This window comes from Cydia pomonella, chromosome 9 (assembly GCF_033807575.1).
Source record: "Cydia pomonella isolate Wapato2018A chromosome 9, ilCydPomo1, whole genome shotgun sequence".
NCBI lineage: Eukaryota > Metazoa > Arthropoda > Insecta > Lepidoptera > Tortricidae > Cydia > Cydia pomonella.
The window spans coordinates 572,164-590,109 of NC_084711.1; the positions used below are offsets into that span (position 1 = coordinate 572,164).

At 39.6% G+C, this 17,946-nt stretch overlaps 1 protein-coding gene across 2 annotated transcripts; it reads right to left on the reverse strand.

The window, feature by feature from the left end:
- Positions 1-7,678: 7,678 nt before the first annotated feature.
- Positions 7,679-17,229, reverse strand: LOC133521032 (ester hydrolase C11orf54 homolog). 2 transcript variants are annotated; one of them, XM_061855749.1, is made up of 8 exons: positions 16,940-17,025; positions 15,291-15,370; positions 13,781-13,879; positions 12,718-12,893; positions 11,924-12,103; positions 11,513-11,609; positions 10,766-10,932; positions 7,679-8,559 (listed from the first exon to the last, which is right to left on the reverse strand). In XM_061855749.1, the coding sequence occupies exons 1-8, from the start codon at positions 17,008-17,010 to the stop codon at positions 8,386-8,388; spliced, it is 1,044 nt and encodes a 347-aa protein (XP_061711733.1). In that variant the 5' UTR covers positions 17,011-17,025; the 3' UTR covers positions 7,679-8,385. The 2 variants fall into 2 exon arrangements, with proteins under 2 accessions (XP_061711733.1, XP_061711736.1); XM_061855752.1 differs by lacking the exon at positions 16,940-17,025 and adding an exon at positions 17,093-17,229 and having other exon boundaries at positions 7,680-8,559.
- Positions 17,230-17,946: the final 717 nt, after the last annotated feature.

The window sequence follows — 17,946 nt, forward strand, 5'->3', positions numbered from 1 at the left end:
ACACACTAATTCAACATAAATCTATTGTAAATTATGCTTATTAATAACCTCTTGTGCATTCGACGTATACGCAGCTGCGACAACAGACCTCGTGACGTATTTTAGTAGGTAACACGCAAACACACACAATTGTTCAGCGGAAGGCAAGGCGCTAAAAGAAAATAGGGTAAACGTCTGTTTTTACAAGAACATTGTAACCATTTTGTGGCAGCGTAAGTTGAATAATCAGTATAGTAAATATATTCAATTAAAATACTATAAGTAGTAAAGAACGGACGCCAAGCGTGAGGAATTTTGTACAACGACCCGCCTGTGCCTATCTCTATCGCTCGACGGCAGTCAATGACACTGTGCGAGCGCGATAGCAATATAATTATGCACATGTGATAGAGATAGAGAAGATAGAGAACTGAGGCGGGTCTATGTACCAAATTCCTCGTGATAACATGTCTAGACCAAAGCATTTTTTTTAACTACGTCGTTGGTCAACAAGCATACAGCCCGCCTGATGGTAAACAGCTTCCGTAGCCTATGGACTCCTTCAACTCCAGAGGTGTTTCATGCGCGTTACCGACCCTAACACTCCGCACCCTCGTCGAGAATTGGCAACTTTACTCACTGGCAGGAACCTAACACTATGAGTTCTAGTGTTATTTGGCTGCGGTTTTCTGTAAGGTGGAGGTACTTCCCCAGTTGGGCTCTGAAAGATCTGGAATGACATTCGCTGGCTGTGCCCTACCACATAAAGCGAGATGATATTCACAGTGCCCATACCTCATACCCGGGTCAAGCTCATAGTGTTGTGTTCTTGCGGAGTTTTAGCGTCGGCAACGCACATGTAGCACCTCTGGAGTTGCAGGCGTCCATAGGCTACGGAGACTGCTTACCTTCAGGCGGGCATACGGCTTGTTTGCCGATGCCGAAAAAAAGATGTGGATTAGAACCTGCTATTTGGTGGATTCCCGTACGTCTCCTCTCATCTCCGCCTCAGGGCGTCCGCTTGCTGACGCGGGCACACGCACGCGGGTGCCATTGTAGGTAAAATCCGTTGCACGCGTCGCAAAAGCGTGGCGCATATTATTTTTCGTTAACCTACTCAACGCTACGTGCAACCTGGTCAGCCAAGAGTTAGCGGCAGCCTAAGTTGCGGAATCGCTACACATCCTTATTTCCATTGTGATAAAAGTGCGTTAGAAATTACTTCTTACGACTCCTTTGCTGTAGGTACTCTATCTGTTTTATGTCAATATTATAAACAAGGCGTAGGTAAATACATACCTATCATCAAGAGTGCTTTCATGCACTTTTCAACAGCCATCCCCAATATTCATCTCAAATTCCGTATGCAAGCGATATGCACAAATATCCTGAATAAGACAATAGAATGAACAAGTGAACGAGCTCAGCACGGCGCTAGCATTTGCCATTCAGCTCCGAAACGTGTGAAACGAACGCGGTGGAGCGTGAAGAGCCCTGTACCCGTACCATTGATTTTTAGGGTTTATAGATTTTTTATCATGTCCATCTGTCCGTCCGTCTGTCTGTATGTTATCATTTTACTCGAAACCTATTTAAGCTCATATGTTTTAAGATATATTTTGTGAATAAAATAAGTGAATATTAATGAAAATAATCTTGCCGAAAGTGTAATAAAATGTATTTAAAAAAAACTTTATTGAAAGGACGGCAGTGCCGTGGTGGTACGCCCCTTTGCATGTATGGCTTTTTCATATAGTAGGTACTTATGAAGATACCACCCACTTGGCCGGGTTTTTTGAATAACTTTAATTAATCAATTAATTTAATATTAGTATGACTAACAGAGTTCAATAAAACCGAGTTGTTTGTAAGAGAAACTAAGTCCATAGTAGCCAGGCGGCTCGCGACTCTCGTCAGTGCATAATGCTCAGCCTTTGTGAGCAAATGCAACGCTCGAGCGCCTGATCCCGCGCCCTCTCTACAGCTTTGTCGCTTTGCTCAGGCGTTTTTAACAGGCGCATACAACATGATCAAACCTAAAAAGGAGTTTTTATGAATATAACTGCGGAATTAACGTGAAAGTAGTATAAGTAATGCAAATAGAGAATGATTAATATTTGTTTTTAAAATTACCTACTTTATTTCAAGCCTCAACTAGTTTTTACGATATGCTTTTTTGTTAGTGACAATGGCTTAAGAATACGAGAAAAATAAGCGAATGAGATTACATGAAGTCCGATTTTTTATTGAAATTTCAATAGAATATAATATAACTTTGTAATAAGCTTAACAAATCATGCGTTAATTTAAATACTTTTTGCAGTAAGAAACTAAATACCTACGAAAATCAAGTAAATACTGTGAACCGCCGTGAATAACGCGCGCAGAGTGAGGTCAAAATATTACCAACACTTCTTCATGCTTCACTTGTACACATTTTAACCCTTTACGGCCGGGAAAAATATTTTGCAAAGATTCATAAAAAATGCATGTGAACCGTTTTTAATTGTTATAAAATACGCGTATAAAATGTTAAAAAAAATCCTAGTGTCCTTTATCATAAAAAAAATCGCATGCACGAAAGTGACGTTCAGGAACTATCTAGAAATGCACGAACGTGCAAATTCATTGAGTTTTGTAAAATAATATGACTAAAACGCAACATTTTACAGAACAATGCATGTGTATGCTGCACATAAATAAATAAATAAATAAATAAATAAATAAATGATTAAAAACAATAATCAACAATTGTAAAGTACTCTCAATTCAACTACATCTAAAGGAAATGCTTGAAAAAAATATTTTGACGTGTAACGAACACGTTGCATTTAATATAACGAGTAATAGCCCTGCTGAAGCAGTCTGAAGCAGTCTGAAATTGGCGGGCTCTTGGAGATTTGGTACGTCAAATTGAAGCATCATCTGAAACATCACTCAGACGCCTCAGACATGCTTCACTACGTCGTTTTCTTGGTGGTTTAACCAACATTTCTAAGATTTTGAAGCGAAAATCGAGTAAATCCAGTATTTCGCACCTAGGACGGCCTATGGCATCACAATCAAGCGAATATCCATAAAATGAATATTGATTCATTCACATGTAAAAAGAAAGAAAGAATTTAGTTTCAGTGTCCATCTCCTTTTTAAAAAAAAAGGTATATCAACGCCTCCCATGGGTTTATTAGTTCATAACTTTTTCTGAAGCTGTAACATACACGTATGACCGAATCTTTATCTCCCATCTCTTGACAACCTTAATGCTGATCGTTCCCGAGCAGTTAGACAGTAGGAAAACATATTTGTTGTCTTTCCTCCTAACTAGTGACACTGGGTTTGTCACCATCAGCAGACTCTCTTTAGGTACATCTCATCGTATTCGTCGTTGATTCTTTGATTTCGTTTTCAATTCATTCAAAAAGCGAATAAGGGAATTCTTCGAGGTCATCGTATAATTCCTCAATATGTGATACTCGTATCATTATTGCACAAAATTTCAAGGAATTTTTTGCCTCTTAATGGACGCTTAAAAAAAACACAAATCTAACATTACAAAACGAAAAGTATTATAAAACTATCAAACATATGACTATTTCTTTTGATTTGATTTTCTGCGCAGAAGCCGGATAGACAAAAACTTGCAAATAGTTATGACCATCGATTTACGGGCTACGGCCGAACCCACAAATTCGTGCACTTCTTTTTTACGAGCATGTAGTTTCCCCTTAATAACTTATTGTTACTCTAATTTGTGATAAATAAACACACATAACTCTTTTACTGTAATAATTAAGTATTAAATAACAAGTTTGATACCAAAATTATACAATATTAAGAACTTACGTGTGCCACTACTCCCATCCAAAAATGCCACCATCTTCAAAGCAGTCTCGCGACGGACTGATCCTACTGACCTGCGGTATTTAGTACTGAAACGTGTCGCTAATGTCTGCAGATTCGATCGGAATAGGTCTGAGCTCGAAAAGACAATTTACTTGCGGGCAGGATTTTTTTAAAGTAATTTGCAGAATTATATCGAACCGGTCGTAAAGGGTTATGGCTGCTCGCACACTGGACGCGAGTTTTGCCGAAACTGGCGCGATCAAGCGACAGGTTGGCGTAACTTGACACAAGTAGTTACTATTGTGGATGTGGTCTTCCGTAAGATGGAGGTACTTCGCAGTTGGGCCGCATTTTGACATTTCATTTATAATATTTTTTAAACAGCATGGGTAGTGACATGTGTCATCTCACTATTTTGCGAGATATAGAGATGACATTATATTACTTTTTAGTACGAAATGTTTTTTTACATTCTGAATGAATATTTTGACCATATGCCGCATATTTATTAAATTTAGTACAAGTATAATGTTAGTGTAAATTAGATTAATTTTATTTAAGAATAAAAGATTTGCATGACCATTAGTTGGCTGAATACACTGTTCCTTGAAATGTATTTGACAACATCCACTTGACTGTATTCTAGCAAATAAATGATTTGATATTTGATGACATTTGTCACCGTACCCATCCTGTTTGAAACACTTAATACTATAGCTTTTGGCCAATTATATATTACTTGTTCTGTGACGTGGCATAATACTTAGCATGATCGGGCTATATTTAGTAGTATGTTGTAAGAAACGTAATAGTGCTTATCTCTAATTCAAAATGCGTATTAGAAAGATATATACACGTAATATCTCTGGTGTTGCAGGCGTCCATAGGCTACGGTGACTGCTTACCATCAGGCGGGCCGTATGCTTTTTGCCACCGACGTGGTATAAAAAAGAAGAGAACCGAAAAACTGCTATGCCGCTCGTTCTAGCCCCGCAATGTACGAATATCCTTATACTCAGTGACTCAAGTACTCGAACTCGACTCAAGAGAGTCAAGGGGCAAATTTAATTTCGGCAGTTCCCAGTAATATGACCGAGGAGTAAACAAGGGGAGTTTATTTGATGACACGGGGATTTTATGGATTTTTGTGTTGGTATGGTACTTTTCTATGTATAGGGTGATTAAGGAGACATGATCAACGCTACGGACTCTGCAAGTTACCTACCAATACTATAGATAGTGTCATTCACGAAGACGCGCGCCTTGACGCGTATTGTCAGGTTATTTAAGGATCCGAACTATATATTTTATTTTAAACATATTTCCATGACATTATAGTCGTAACCAATTTAATAATAATAATAATTTACCGCAGGGCAGCTTGTGGCGAGCTGTTGGGGAGTAACGACCCCACGGACCCGAGTACTCCCGAGAGTCGGTCAGGGTCTCCGTCTCCGGCGCGTCTTCGTCGGTCGGTGTGGACCCCAAGGGGACCCGCAGGACTCTCAGCTCCGGCTTGCCTTCATTGGCCGTCCAGAGAGGAGTCGTTAGAGCTAAATGCTCCAGGGGTGGAAGTGAAAACTTGCATAAGACGAGAGTTGGCACAGTGGCTGCTATCAGCCACTGGGTAGAAAGCGGGGTACACCTCTCGACACCCCTGAGCCGCTCACACCGGTGTTGCTCCTGGTCGTCTTCACAACGGCATTTTCAGGGGCCCATCTATTGGGCGGCGAGTCACCGCCTGCCTCGATAACTAGTGAAAACATTGTTATGGCAGGTGTCCGGACGTCTTTGCAATAACCCAGTCTCATTGTCCTCCCAAACTTCAATCCATAGACCGTTTTACTGTTCACTTTACTACAATAGTCCCAATGCCTGTTGCGACCGGTTCATGGGTGTCTATTGTTGCGCCCGTGAACGGGTTCCAGCAGGCGTTCTACATGACATTAAAGCTCTCCAAGAGGCCTCTACGTGTTGGATCTATATCCACACGCAAGCCTATCAAAAGACCGGGATTTATAGGCCCGTGAAATCCAAGGAGATATAATAATAATTCACTGCGCGGATAGTCCGGCGGTTCCTCTCTCTGCGGCTCTGACCACCGGCAGCTTGGGCCCTGCTCCGCTGCTGGCGGCACCCTAGGTTAGGTTTTTTATAATGTGTTTATATGTATTTTGTATTCTTTTTGTATGATTTTTTGTATTTTACTTTTATAATCATATTATAAAATGCCGAACCTAAGACACAAAATAAATAAAAAGAATTATAATTCAGCCTATATACGTCCCACGGCTGGGCACAGGCCTCCTCTCATGTGCGAGAGGGCTCGGGCTATAGTCCCCATGCTAGCCCAATGCGGATTGCGGACTTCACATACACCTATGAATTTCTTCGCAGATGTATGCAGGTTTCCTCACGATGTTTTCCTTCACCGAAAAGCTAGTGGTAAATATCAAATGATATTCCGTACATAAGTTCCGAAAAACTCATTGGTACGAGCCAGGATTTGAACCCGTGACCTCCGGATTGAAAGTCGGACGTCATATCCACTCGGCCACCACCGCTTATACCGCGTAACCAATGCGTCATGAAATTATATAAATTAACGGCGTAAAACTACAACAACAGTTGAGGGCCTAGCATCCATCATCTCACAGAATCTCAGGCATTCCCTTCTCACAGCCGCCCATCGCCACGCAATCAAGTCGCACTCCGGTGCTAATGTCAAGAGCGCATTTAGCCTTTTGACCGCCACCGTCGGCTATGGCCGACATCTGAATGACTTGCCAAGGACGCCAACGACGGCTACAGCCGACAGTTTCGCCAATGCAATAGGGACTAACGCGGGACTCTGTAAAGTTCAATTTCACTTAAATAATCTTTATAGCCAGCGTCCGGGGCACGGCATGTTCCTTTATCGTCTGGCGTTCAAAAGGTTAATTGTGAGAGAGAGCGAAGCAGTGGAGAATTCATGCGCATATATAAGCTACTGTTCCGTTTTAATTTTATCGTTTTTTTACTAGCTTACCTACTAGTCTTATGTCTCAAGTAGGTTACGAGTAGAGTAGGTTAGGGTTACCATACGCCTGGGCATATCCCGGTGAAGCTAGGTGTCCTGGTGTCCCGGCCAATAAGACAATTGTCCCCGTATGTGAAAGTCGTAGAACATGTCCCAGGATTCTTTTACGCAATGGGGAGCTTGGGGTCCGCTTGGCTACTAATCCCAAGAACTAACGAAGGAAATTTTACTTCAGGTAAGTACATACTACAACAACGTTAAATATTCAAGCTGGATGACCCGTCTGTAAAATATCGTGAAATATAGACTTGAATGATTCCACTCGCATTTTGCATCTCTTTTAATTGTACAACGGGGAGTGCTCCGAGGAATTGTTCGGATTAATCCCTGCCGCTTCTTTTCGCCATCGCCCTACGCGACAACATTTCTATCCTCACCACTTAGATGGTTGGCAGTCCTCAACTGTGCGTTTCTCCTGGAACTTTCTGCCTCGCACAGCTAAACTGTGGAATGAACTGTCGCCTGCGGTATTTCCGGACCGATACGACCTTCAAACCTTTATGAAAAGAGCGTACTCCCATCTTAAATTCCGGCAACGCACTTACAACCCCTCTGGTGTTGCAGGTGTCCATGGGCGGCGGTAATCGCTTACCATCAGGTGATCCATCTGCTCGTTTGCCTCCTCTACCATAAAAATTTTAATTAGGGGTTTTGTAGTGTGTACACGAATAAACAGACAATTTTTAAAGGAGGAAATAAAATTAGGCCCGTCAAGTCACATAATATTAAATATATTATTGAACAAAATCATAAAACTTAGTATACAAAAATAAGATTACCTTATTTTAACATGTTTTTTTTTATACAACAGAAAGGAATAATCGAGCGATAAGAGGAAAAATACTACTCACGCTAACCTTATAAGGTTCAGACAAATCAAAGTGGTAAGTACTTAATTTTCCTGCTACCCGAAGGTTGTTTGGCAGAGATCGCTTTTTAGCGATAACACCGCCTGTTGTTACCTAAACTTAAACTTGTATTTCGTTTCCTGTGTATTTTTTAGCTTTATGGTGCACGAGAAGGAATATTTACTTACAAACCATTCAATGTATTTTCTTTAGTTCGATTTGGGCGACGACGTAACAGTGTGACTCCGTTGCGTCGTCTGTGTGCGTAGACAAGATGCCAATCGTTAACGCTCCGTAGCGAATAAAACACAACTGTCTCTGTCGCACTAATAATACTAATATGGAAGAATGCTGTGGCCCTAGTGAAAAAGGGTACAAGTCTCTGGCAGCGCAGGTGTAAAGGGGTGTAAGTTCCACGTAACACTTATGCCCTTATACACCTAAACTGCCAGAGACGTACCCTTTTTCACTAGGGCCACAGTATGGTAGAGAGAGATAACTACACTAAACAAAGGAGCGTGAACGATTGACACCTGTCTAGAATACGGCAGGATGCTCCGGAACCGCCGGAACATGACCTCAGTCATTTTGGTTAGCGTGTCCATATAGTAACGTATGTTAGTGTGAGGGATTATGTTAGTCGCGGCCCATGTTGTGAGTGACGGTAGGCGCGTCAATGCGCACGACGCTGGAGGCGACGGTGAAGTAGCCCTCGTACTCGACCGAGTCGGGCGTCGTGTCGTAGTGGTAGTGACCGCCGTCGCCGTGCGGGCCCCAGCCGTGGAAGTGCTGCACGCGGAGGTCCAGGTCCTGTCCACGGACAAAATTTTGTAAAAACGAATGATTGATGGTAATAATTGAGGTAACCCTAAAGGCCTAGATGTTCCGAGCAAAATAACTGCTAGACAACAGTTAAGTAAAAATTGTAATAACAACATCGCTTTTTGTGATTCCATCTTGTTAGGAGTCACCTTGTTAGAATAAGGTCATGTGGGGTAGGAGAAACCTAGTTCATTTTAGCCTAGTTAGAAACAGTACGAGGATTCCCTACAAGTGTTTCTCTTGTCGCGATGTTTCACTTACCCCATCCAACCTTACCTACCGTTTTATTAGGCTGGCGTCCGGTTTTTGTATTCCACAGCTCACCTGTATTTAATCCATCGTTATAACCCAATTTAGCCTGGTACATAAATTTCATCTACACCTGCGTGCGTTCTATGCGTTCGTGCGTTTTACACGGGGTCGCTCGACAACCGATGCTGGTGTTGAGCTAATTAAGCATATCTTCGATGCCTGGGAGGAGTCACGAGATGCTATAGGTATCTTCTGTGATTTGTCTAAGGCCTTCGACTGCGTTTGTCATGAAACATTAATCAGGAAACTACACTATTATGGGGTTAGAGGAGCGGCACTGGATTTACTTAAGTCCTACTTAAATGGTAGAATACAAAGGGTCGATGTGAATGGACAGCGATCACCGGGGTCATTGGTCTCTATGGGTGTACCACAGGGGTCAATATTGGGACCTTTCCTGTTCCTTATCTACATAAATGACTTGCCATTCCTTGTAAAGACCCACCATGATATAGTATTGTTTGCAGACGACACTTCACTTATTTTCAAAGTCAAACGACAGCAACAAGCTTACAATGATGTAAACGATGCTATTTCTAAAGTAGTAAATTGGTTCAATGTTAATAATTTATTGTTAAATGAGAATAAGACTAAATGTATTAAGTTTGTCACTAGTAATGTAAGGCATGTACAAACAAGTGTCATTGTGAAGGATGAGGAATTGGAATTAGTTGATAGTACAGTTTTTCTTGGTATAACTTTAGACTCTAAACTCCAGTGGGGTCCCCATATTGCTACTCTTTCGAATAGACTGAGTTCTGCAGCTTTTGCAGTAAGCAAAATCCGTCAGTTAACTGATGTCAAAACAGCTCGATTAGTATATTTTAGTTACTTCCATAGCATTATGTTATATGGTATTTTACTGTGGGGTGGTGCTTCAGAGATAAATACCATTTTTGTTCTGCAGAAGAGGGCTATTCGAGCAATATATAAAATGAACCATAGAGACTCACTGAGAGATAAATTTAAGGAAATTGACATCATGACAGTGCACTGTCAATACATTTATGAGAATATTCTGTATGTGCATAAAAATATTGCCGATTTTAAGAAAAATTGTGACATTCATAATATTAATACTAGAAATAAACATAAGCTCGCCGTGCCCTTCACTCGGCTCCATAAAATTAAAAAATCATTCATGGGTAACTGTGTGAGATTTTATAATAAACTTCCAAACCATATTACTGAGTTACCAATTAATAAATTTAAGAATAATGTAAAGCGTAAACTTATTTCTAAAGCTTATTATACCACACAAGACTACATGAATGATAAAACAACGTGGGATTAATTGTGATTCGAAATGATTAATTATTTATTATATTTGAATAATGATGATGAAATGGATATTCCAATGCATGTATTTCCTTTGTTGTTTTTATTATATTTGTTTGACATTTAGAATTTATTCTAGAAACAATCTAGACTAGTATTTTTTATACATTTTTTTTTGTATGACTATATTTTGTGAAAGTTTTAGTATTAAATTTGATCTATGAATTATATTCATTAGTATTATATATGGAATAATATTTACAACATCAATAAATTGCTCTGATAATTAGATTAAGATAATTATATGTAATACTGTCTTACTATTCATAAGTGCTTGTTGCTAGGCCTACATGAATAAAGTATATTTGAATTGAATTGAATTGAATTGAATTGAATTGAATGACACGGGTAAGGGCTAGGGAATGCAATCTCGAACTACAAATCTGAGTCGAAATTGGGTGTTTCGAAAGCAGGCATTACTAAGAGTATCCGCCGCGGGAACATATCAATGTATGGCCTAAACCGAAGGCCAGGGAAAACTATTTATTTGAAAGTAATCGGCGCAAACCGTCTTAAATCTATTTAAGTGTCTGTGTGTACGTACCAAGTCTCCGGTAACCATGGTACCCACATGAGTGATGGGGGCGCGCATCTCGAAATAGTGCAGCCAGTTATCAACATCGGAGTCGGAACAGAGGGCAGTCTTGGAGAAATCTGGCATCACGTGGTGCTTCACCTTGCCCGCGCGGAGTAGGAACATGCCGCCGAGACCTGATGAAAGAAATGGTGTCAAAAAATGGTTACGAAAATAAAGTTTACGTTTTCCAGGATAAAGTAGATAGTTGAAAAGTGATATTGGAAAAGAATTCGTCACTAGATACGTAGATATAAGGACCCATCAGCTCTTAAAAGATGGTTTATAAATAATAAATAAATCAATATATATTATAGGACATTATTACACAAATTGACTAAGTCCCACAGTAAGCGCAATAAAGCTTGTGTTGTAGGTACCTGGACAACGATATATATAATATATAATTATAAATACTTAAATACATAGAAAACACTCATGACTCACATCAGAAACAAATATCCGTGATCATCACGCAAATATATGCTCTTACCAGGATTTGAACCCGGGACCATCAGCTTCATAGGCAGGGTCACTACCCACTAGGCCAGACCGGTCGTCAATATTATTTATGGGCTTGTTTATGCACAAAATAACCTTGCTATATTTCATTTATGATAAATTTCATTTTAATGTAAACGTAATGCCAGTTTACTTCTTAAAAAGACCATTTGACCTGTTTGTTATGTTGTATATTGTATAGAATATGTGACTTACCTACGACTTTGTCCCCGTAGTGCTGCTTAAGCGCCTCACGGATTGCGGTGATGAAGTTGGCCTGTCCAATACGCTTCTTAGCCACCACTTTTATGACCTACAACGTAAAATCAAGGCTATTCAAATATGAAGAGACATCGGCTATGGGCACCGCGCGCTCAAAAGAAATTAAAAATATTTCATAAAGAGTAAATTGAAAACTGATGAGCTTAAGAAAAAAGTGGCCGAGAATTACCTAAGGTGTTCGACTCTCCGACATGATTAGTCTGGGCCAGGCTGCCTCTCACGGCAGATAGTTCAACAGCGTTTGCTGCGTTTGGAGTATCTATTGGTAGCCTCTGCAGGCCTTAGGCCTCGGCTGCCGCTACATAAGTTACCAAAACAAGTCTTACACAACTCTTAGTTACGTACCTTGCCGGGACTTCCATCTGATAGGAGGTAGTTGCCCAAGAGCGCAGTTCTGGTTTCATTGTTAGGGAGCCTCCTCTGCTGGTAGCCGCTGCTGCCCTTGGCTGCCCCCACGGGGTGCACGGATACCACCCTCGTGCCTTGATCTACGGAGCCGTTGCGGACGGACAGGTTGATTATACCCTGCAACATCACGTTATTTGTATTAAGATATTGTTTAAATTTTCATTTCATTCTACTTGCATACTACCTACTTTCTACTTGCACAGGACCTAGAAACTTGGCACTGCCTTGTGTCGGAGGCCAAGTCTCATTTTGGGTCACTGTCTACTCTTGCACACTACGACCATTGCAGACTACTAAAATGTTTACCACAACGAACAAATAATCATATTTTAGACACATACTACCACAATAACTCTGATTTTTATATCTTTTCCTGTACGTTCTGGTACAGTGGTAGCTCCGCCCAATGACGCTATCGACGTCGGTTGCCAACCTATGCCTACTAACCGCACTGCTGGAAACAATATATATGTAGGTATGTTGTCGCGAGATAACGAGGGATTAAAAAAAAGGCCTATGTTTCTTTAAAGGTGGGATTCCACCAGTGTGCAGCACTGTGCGGCCCAAACATGTTTGTACTGAATGCTTGTGCCGCACAGTAATACCGCACACTGGTGGAATCCCACCGTAACAGTTCATTGCATACCAACTCCTGTCTCGCTGCTTACGACTGTTAATCTATTTGTCTCTCAGTGTATATGCAGGTTTCTTATCAACATTAGAGCACCAACCTCACAATTAACCCCGATGTAGGGCCACGGTCCCGCCCCAGCACCGGCCAGGAAGGCTGGATCCCGGCGCTGCTGCTTGGTCAGTTCAGCGAGGTCGTAAACCTTGTCGCGCTGCACCAAAGGCACGAGGTACGGGGGGCCGCCGAGCTCTATCAGCTTCTCGTTACCGCACAGGCCTGGAACATTGCCCAACTGACTCTTAGCAGGCTCTGCAATGCAACATTCCTGACGCGTATATGTACCTACAGTAAGCTGCAGAGATAACATACACTACTGTACCAATGTACAGTATAATTAGGAGGCAAATAACTAAATATTGACAATAGAAGAGATTTAAAGTCATCTAATATAATCAAGGAATCTTTGCCGGAAATATCAACTTAAACATACTGGCTCTCGTAAGAGAGTCCACTTTCAATTAGTTATAAGAAGACGTGAAAGACGTCGCTCGTCTCATAGTATGTCACGCGCACAATCTTGACGAGAGAGTACCTATATCTTATTTATTTATTACGCAACGATAATTACATAATCACAGAATAATATTTACATACTCGGCTACCATAACGCCAGTTATCAGAATCTCGGAATGTTTTTATTAAGTAAACAATGAGCAGATACGATAGTTACTACTCTGTTCTTACACCGTATTTTAAATAGAAATTTACATTAAAACATTAAATTCAACAACAACATTACATTAAATTCTTGTGTCAAGCAAACATCAGGTCCGTCTTAACCTATTTGTCCTAGGTATACAGATGCATGTCGTACAATGCCAAACCTTTAAAAGCCTTATTAGTTATACCCTTTCCTGAAAACTCCTTAAGGAGCTATGTGTAGCTCTTCAAGCTGCTGTTGGTCGGTCGGGCATACTCATACACTAGAATCTATATGGTCACACATTCCGCAGTTTCAGAAGAATGTTTGCAGTATAAATATTTCTTAAAAAAAGATTTCGGCAGGGGATTCCTCCCGAAATTTAAACAGTCTGTCTGAAGAGTCAGCGAATTAGCTACCCACTCGTACAAGGAGTTGAAGTGTTGTCAGAGAGCTTTGGTACCTGGCGAGGTGAGGCCGTAGGGCTCCTGTGTGAGGTCGGGGCTGACCTCCGCCGACACGGCCACCGACTCGAAGTTGGACTTGAGAGCGCGCGACAGTACTGAAAAAAAGGAGGTACAGTCAGCATCGCATAGATAGTGACGACCGAAGTGGTCAAATATAAGTGTAACAAACCTTGGATGGGATGGGATGTGTTATGATATTGACCACTTTAGCCGTCGCTATTTATTTGATGCTAACTGGTCCTAATCTATAAAAACCGGGCAGGTGCGAGTCGGACTCGCCCACCAAGGATTCCTTACAAATTTAACATATTTTTTATTTTTTACACATTTATAGTTTTCAAATTCTACCCTGTACTTGTAGTATAAGACGATATTACTTGCCAAGTTTCATAGTTCTATGTAAACAGAAAGTACCCTATAATTTTTTATTCCCTTGAGACCCTCGAAATATACGATTTATGCGATTATGCGGCATAAACTGCCGTATGTTTTTTTACGTTAAATTAGAAGTTTGATTTTTTCACAGCTTCAAAGAACTGTGGACATGAATATATGGTTTTAATTTCAACACGTGTTCCGTGTTCCCGAGATAAAGGATCTTGACAGACGGACGGACGGACAACAAAGTAATCCTATAAGGGTTCCGTTTTTGTGAGGTACGGAGCCCTAAAAAAGCGGCCAAGTGCGAGTCAGACTCGCCCATGAAGGATTCCGTACCGTTTATGACGTATTAAAAAAAACTACTTACTAGATCTCGTCCAAACCAATTTTCGGTGGAAGTTTGCATGGTAATGTACATCATATATTTTTTTTAGTTTTATCATTCTCTTATTTTAGAAGTTACAGGGGGGGGGACACATTTTAGCACTTTGGAAGTGTCTCTCGCGCAAACTATTCAGTATAGAAAAAAATTATATTAGAAACCTCAATATCATTTGGAAGACCTATCCATAGATACCCCACACGTATGGGTTTGATAAAAAAAAAAACTTTTGAGTTTCAGTTCTAAGTATGGGGAACCCCCAAAATTCATTGTTTTTTTCTATTTTTGTGTGAAAATCTTAATGCGGTTCACAGAATAGTTTCAACAGTATAGTTCTTATAGTTTCGGAAAAAAGTGGCTGTGACACGGACGGACAGACAGACAGACATGGCGAATCCATAAGGGTTCCGTTTTTTGCCATTTGGCTACAGAACCCAAATATGTAAGATATTTTCTTATGCTAAGTACTTACTAGTAAAAATGTAATGAATATGATCGATGAAAATCAAAGACAGCTATTGTACTTGCAAAATATCTTTAATTGGGGTAAAAGTCCCAATGTTGTACACTAATTACAACAAGGTGATACCTACAATGCATTTCAACTCCATCCACTCCAAGTAAGTTGGACAGATCACTAAGGGCAGAGTCTAGCATAGGATATATATGCACGATTAATGTCCATTAAAATGATTAGGTTCATATCCATATACCTACTTATTTTATTATTTGTATGAACTTACCGTCGACAATCTCTTCCAAAGGCGGCTTATGAAGAGCCTTCTCCAGGATCGGGACCTTTGCGTAGTCTACAGACGTCATGCTGAAATACCACAACCATTTTTAACGTTTTGGTCAAAAGGTGCCAAATTTACAGTTATCGAGAAGGTCGTTGCATTAGCAATAAGTACCCTAAAATAACTTAACATTGCCTAGGTACCATACACAATATTACTTACCTACCTCACCTACCTCACCTACCTATATTATAAGTATACCGACCTTAGAGATTTTCCTAGCACAAACGTCATGTTGTTAGTGCTCGAAAAATAAAAACATCGACAATCATGCTATCGATAAGTAACCCTTCAACCTTAATTATTTTCCATATTGCCGCTTATTTATTTATTTATTAGTATGACATCCAGTATACTCCCATTTAATTTAATTCTTTTTGTAATGTGTAAATGTATAATGTATATGGAAATAATTTTCTGGAATAAATTTCATTCATTCATTCATTCATTCATTCATTACATCAGTGGAAGTTGAAAAATCTTTTGGTCAATAAAAGTGGAATTCCATATTGCCGCTTATTTATTTATTTATTAGTATGACATCCAGTATACTCCCATTTAATTTAATTCTTTTTGTAATGTGTAAATGTATAATGTATATGGAAATAATTTTCTGGAATAAATTTCATTCATTCATTCATTCATTCATTCATTACATCAGTGGAAGTTGAAAAATCTTTTGGTCAATAAAAGTGGAATTTTTCAAAGACTCAAAGCAGTTTGACGTCCGAAAATATGTAAAAAAATTGATAGATTACTTCGAGAATCATGTAAAAAAACCTATATGGTGGTTTTATTGTGCGATGGCCATTTGGAGGGCAATTTCGGTATATTTGTGTGTCATTAATTTTCTTTTAAATATAAAGTATGTAAGTTATTAATAAGTTGATAGTTTCGTAATTCTTGTTCATTTATTTCCAAACATGCCACATTTGTTTAATACATTATTATAACAGTTATAAGATATCGATAATACAATATATCGATAAACTAAATATCGGAAGGAAGTCTCTTGCGTTAATTGCCTTGTTCGTGCTAGAAAAATCTCTAGGTCTACTTAATATAAGTACCTACAACAATTCTCCACCAAATGACTGTACTGTATAATAATCGCTCCGTGCACGACTGTGGCCCTAGTACCTAATTGTGTTGTGGGACATATTCATATTGCGTATTTGACAGTTGGCAGCTGTCAAATAGTACGAAGATGCGTTGTTCACGATAATTCATTCATTCATTCAATTCACCACATCGTGCATTGGCGCCGCTTGTATTTCCTCCAGCAACTTCGGATTTTCTTTTTCTTTCGGATCACTTGGCTAATCAGGTATAAATTCAACATTTTGTATCTACAGAATAATATCATTGGCCGAGTCACGTATATTTTGATTACTTTCTTTTAAGATCCATGTGGAATGGGCCGGTAATATAAGGAAGGCAGTTATGTTGAGCCATTTTGCGGTAATTAGACACGTTTTTCCTTAAAAGCGCCACATAGTAACCATTATCAATAAGGAAAACAAATCTACTCCAATTTTAATAACACTGCCGTAATATTATTCAATATTGATAATAGCATTATAGTCACCACTCACCTTGCGTCACGTCCGTTCAAGGCCACTCCATTCACAAGAGCGAAAAACGTAACAAATAAACAACTATACATTTTAAACTAACTTAGGTTATTGATTAAGTTGTAGGTTAAGGTTAGTGACCCTAGAATAAATACTTGAGATAAAAATACGTACGTGCTGTGTCGGTGTTGACCAGAAACTAGATTTAGAGACCTCTGGCTTGTTGTATCTTATGTTTAAGTATTATTGGTTCAAGCGTCTGCGCGCGGCGACGGTTGGGAGGTCTGTGACAGAGCGTGGGCGCAGATCTCTGCTATCTGTTACTGCAACCCTCAATTGATTATTTATAGACCTAATGCCTGTGTAATAAGATTCACTATGTCAGTCGACGACTTATGTCAAAGAGCAAGACGATTTTATGTCGGTGCAATGACTTTGATAAAATTATCAAGGGCGGAATGATTTGATATTAATCTGCGTGCGTTCCTCTAACACTAATACAGGTATCATTCTTGTTTTGTGAAAAAGAACGCAAATGGATGTCGGCGAGATGATAACCAACAAATCTGTGACCCTAGTGAAAAAGGGTACAAGTCTCTGGCAGTTTAGGTGTATAAGGGCATAAGTGTTACGTGGAACTTACACCCCTTTACACCTGCGCTGCCAGAGACTTGTAGCCTTTTTCACTAGGGTCACAGAAATCATATCTTAGTAATGAGCAAGATGCACAAATCAGTATCATATTTTTAAAATCTGAATGTGCCTTCTGTGCTTGGGGATCAGATATGGTCATGTAGCTATATTGATATGATAACTGCCCGTTACTGATTGTTAGAGAAAAACACTTACTTATTTCATTTTAAAACACTATAATGATATAAATAAATGTAGGTACACTTCTAATTCTATTTAAAAAAAATTAGTTAAGTTTTAAGTAAGGTTCTATTATTAAGAATTAACAAAAACATTTAATTGACAACAGTTACGGTACGTCTTTAATTATGCTCTTCTTTTGCTACCTAAAGGTT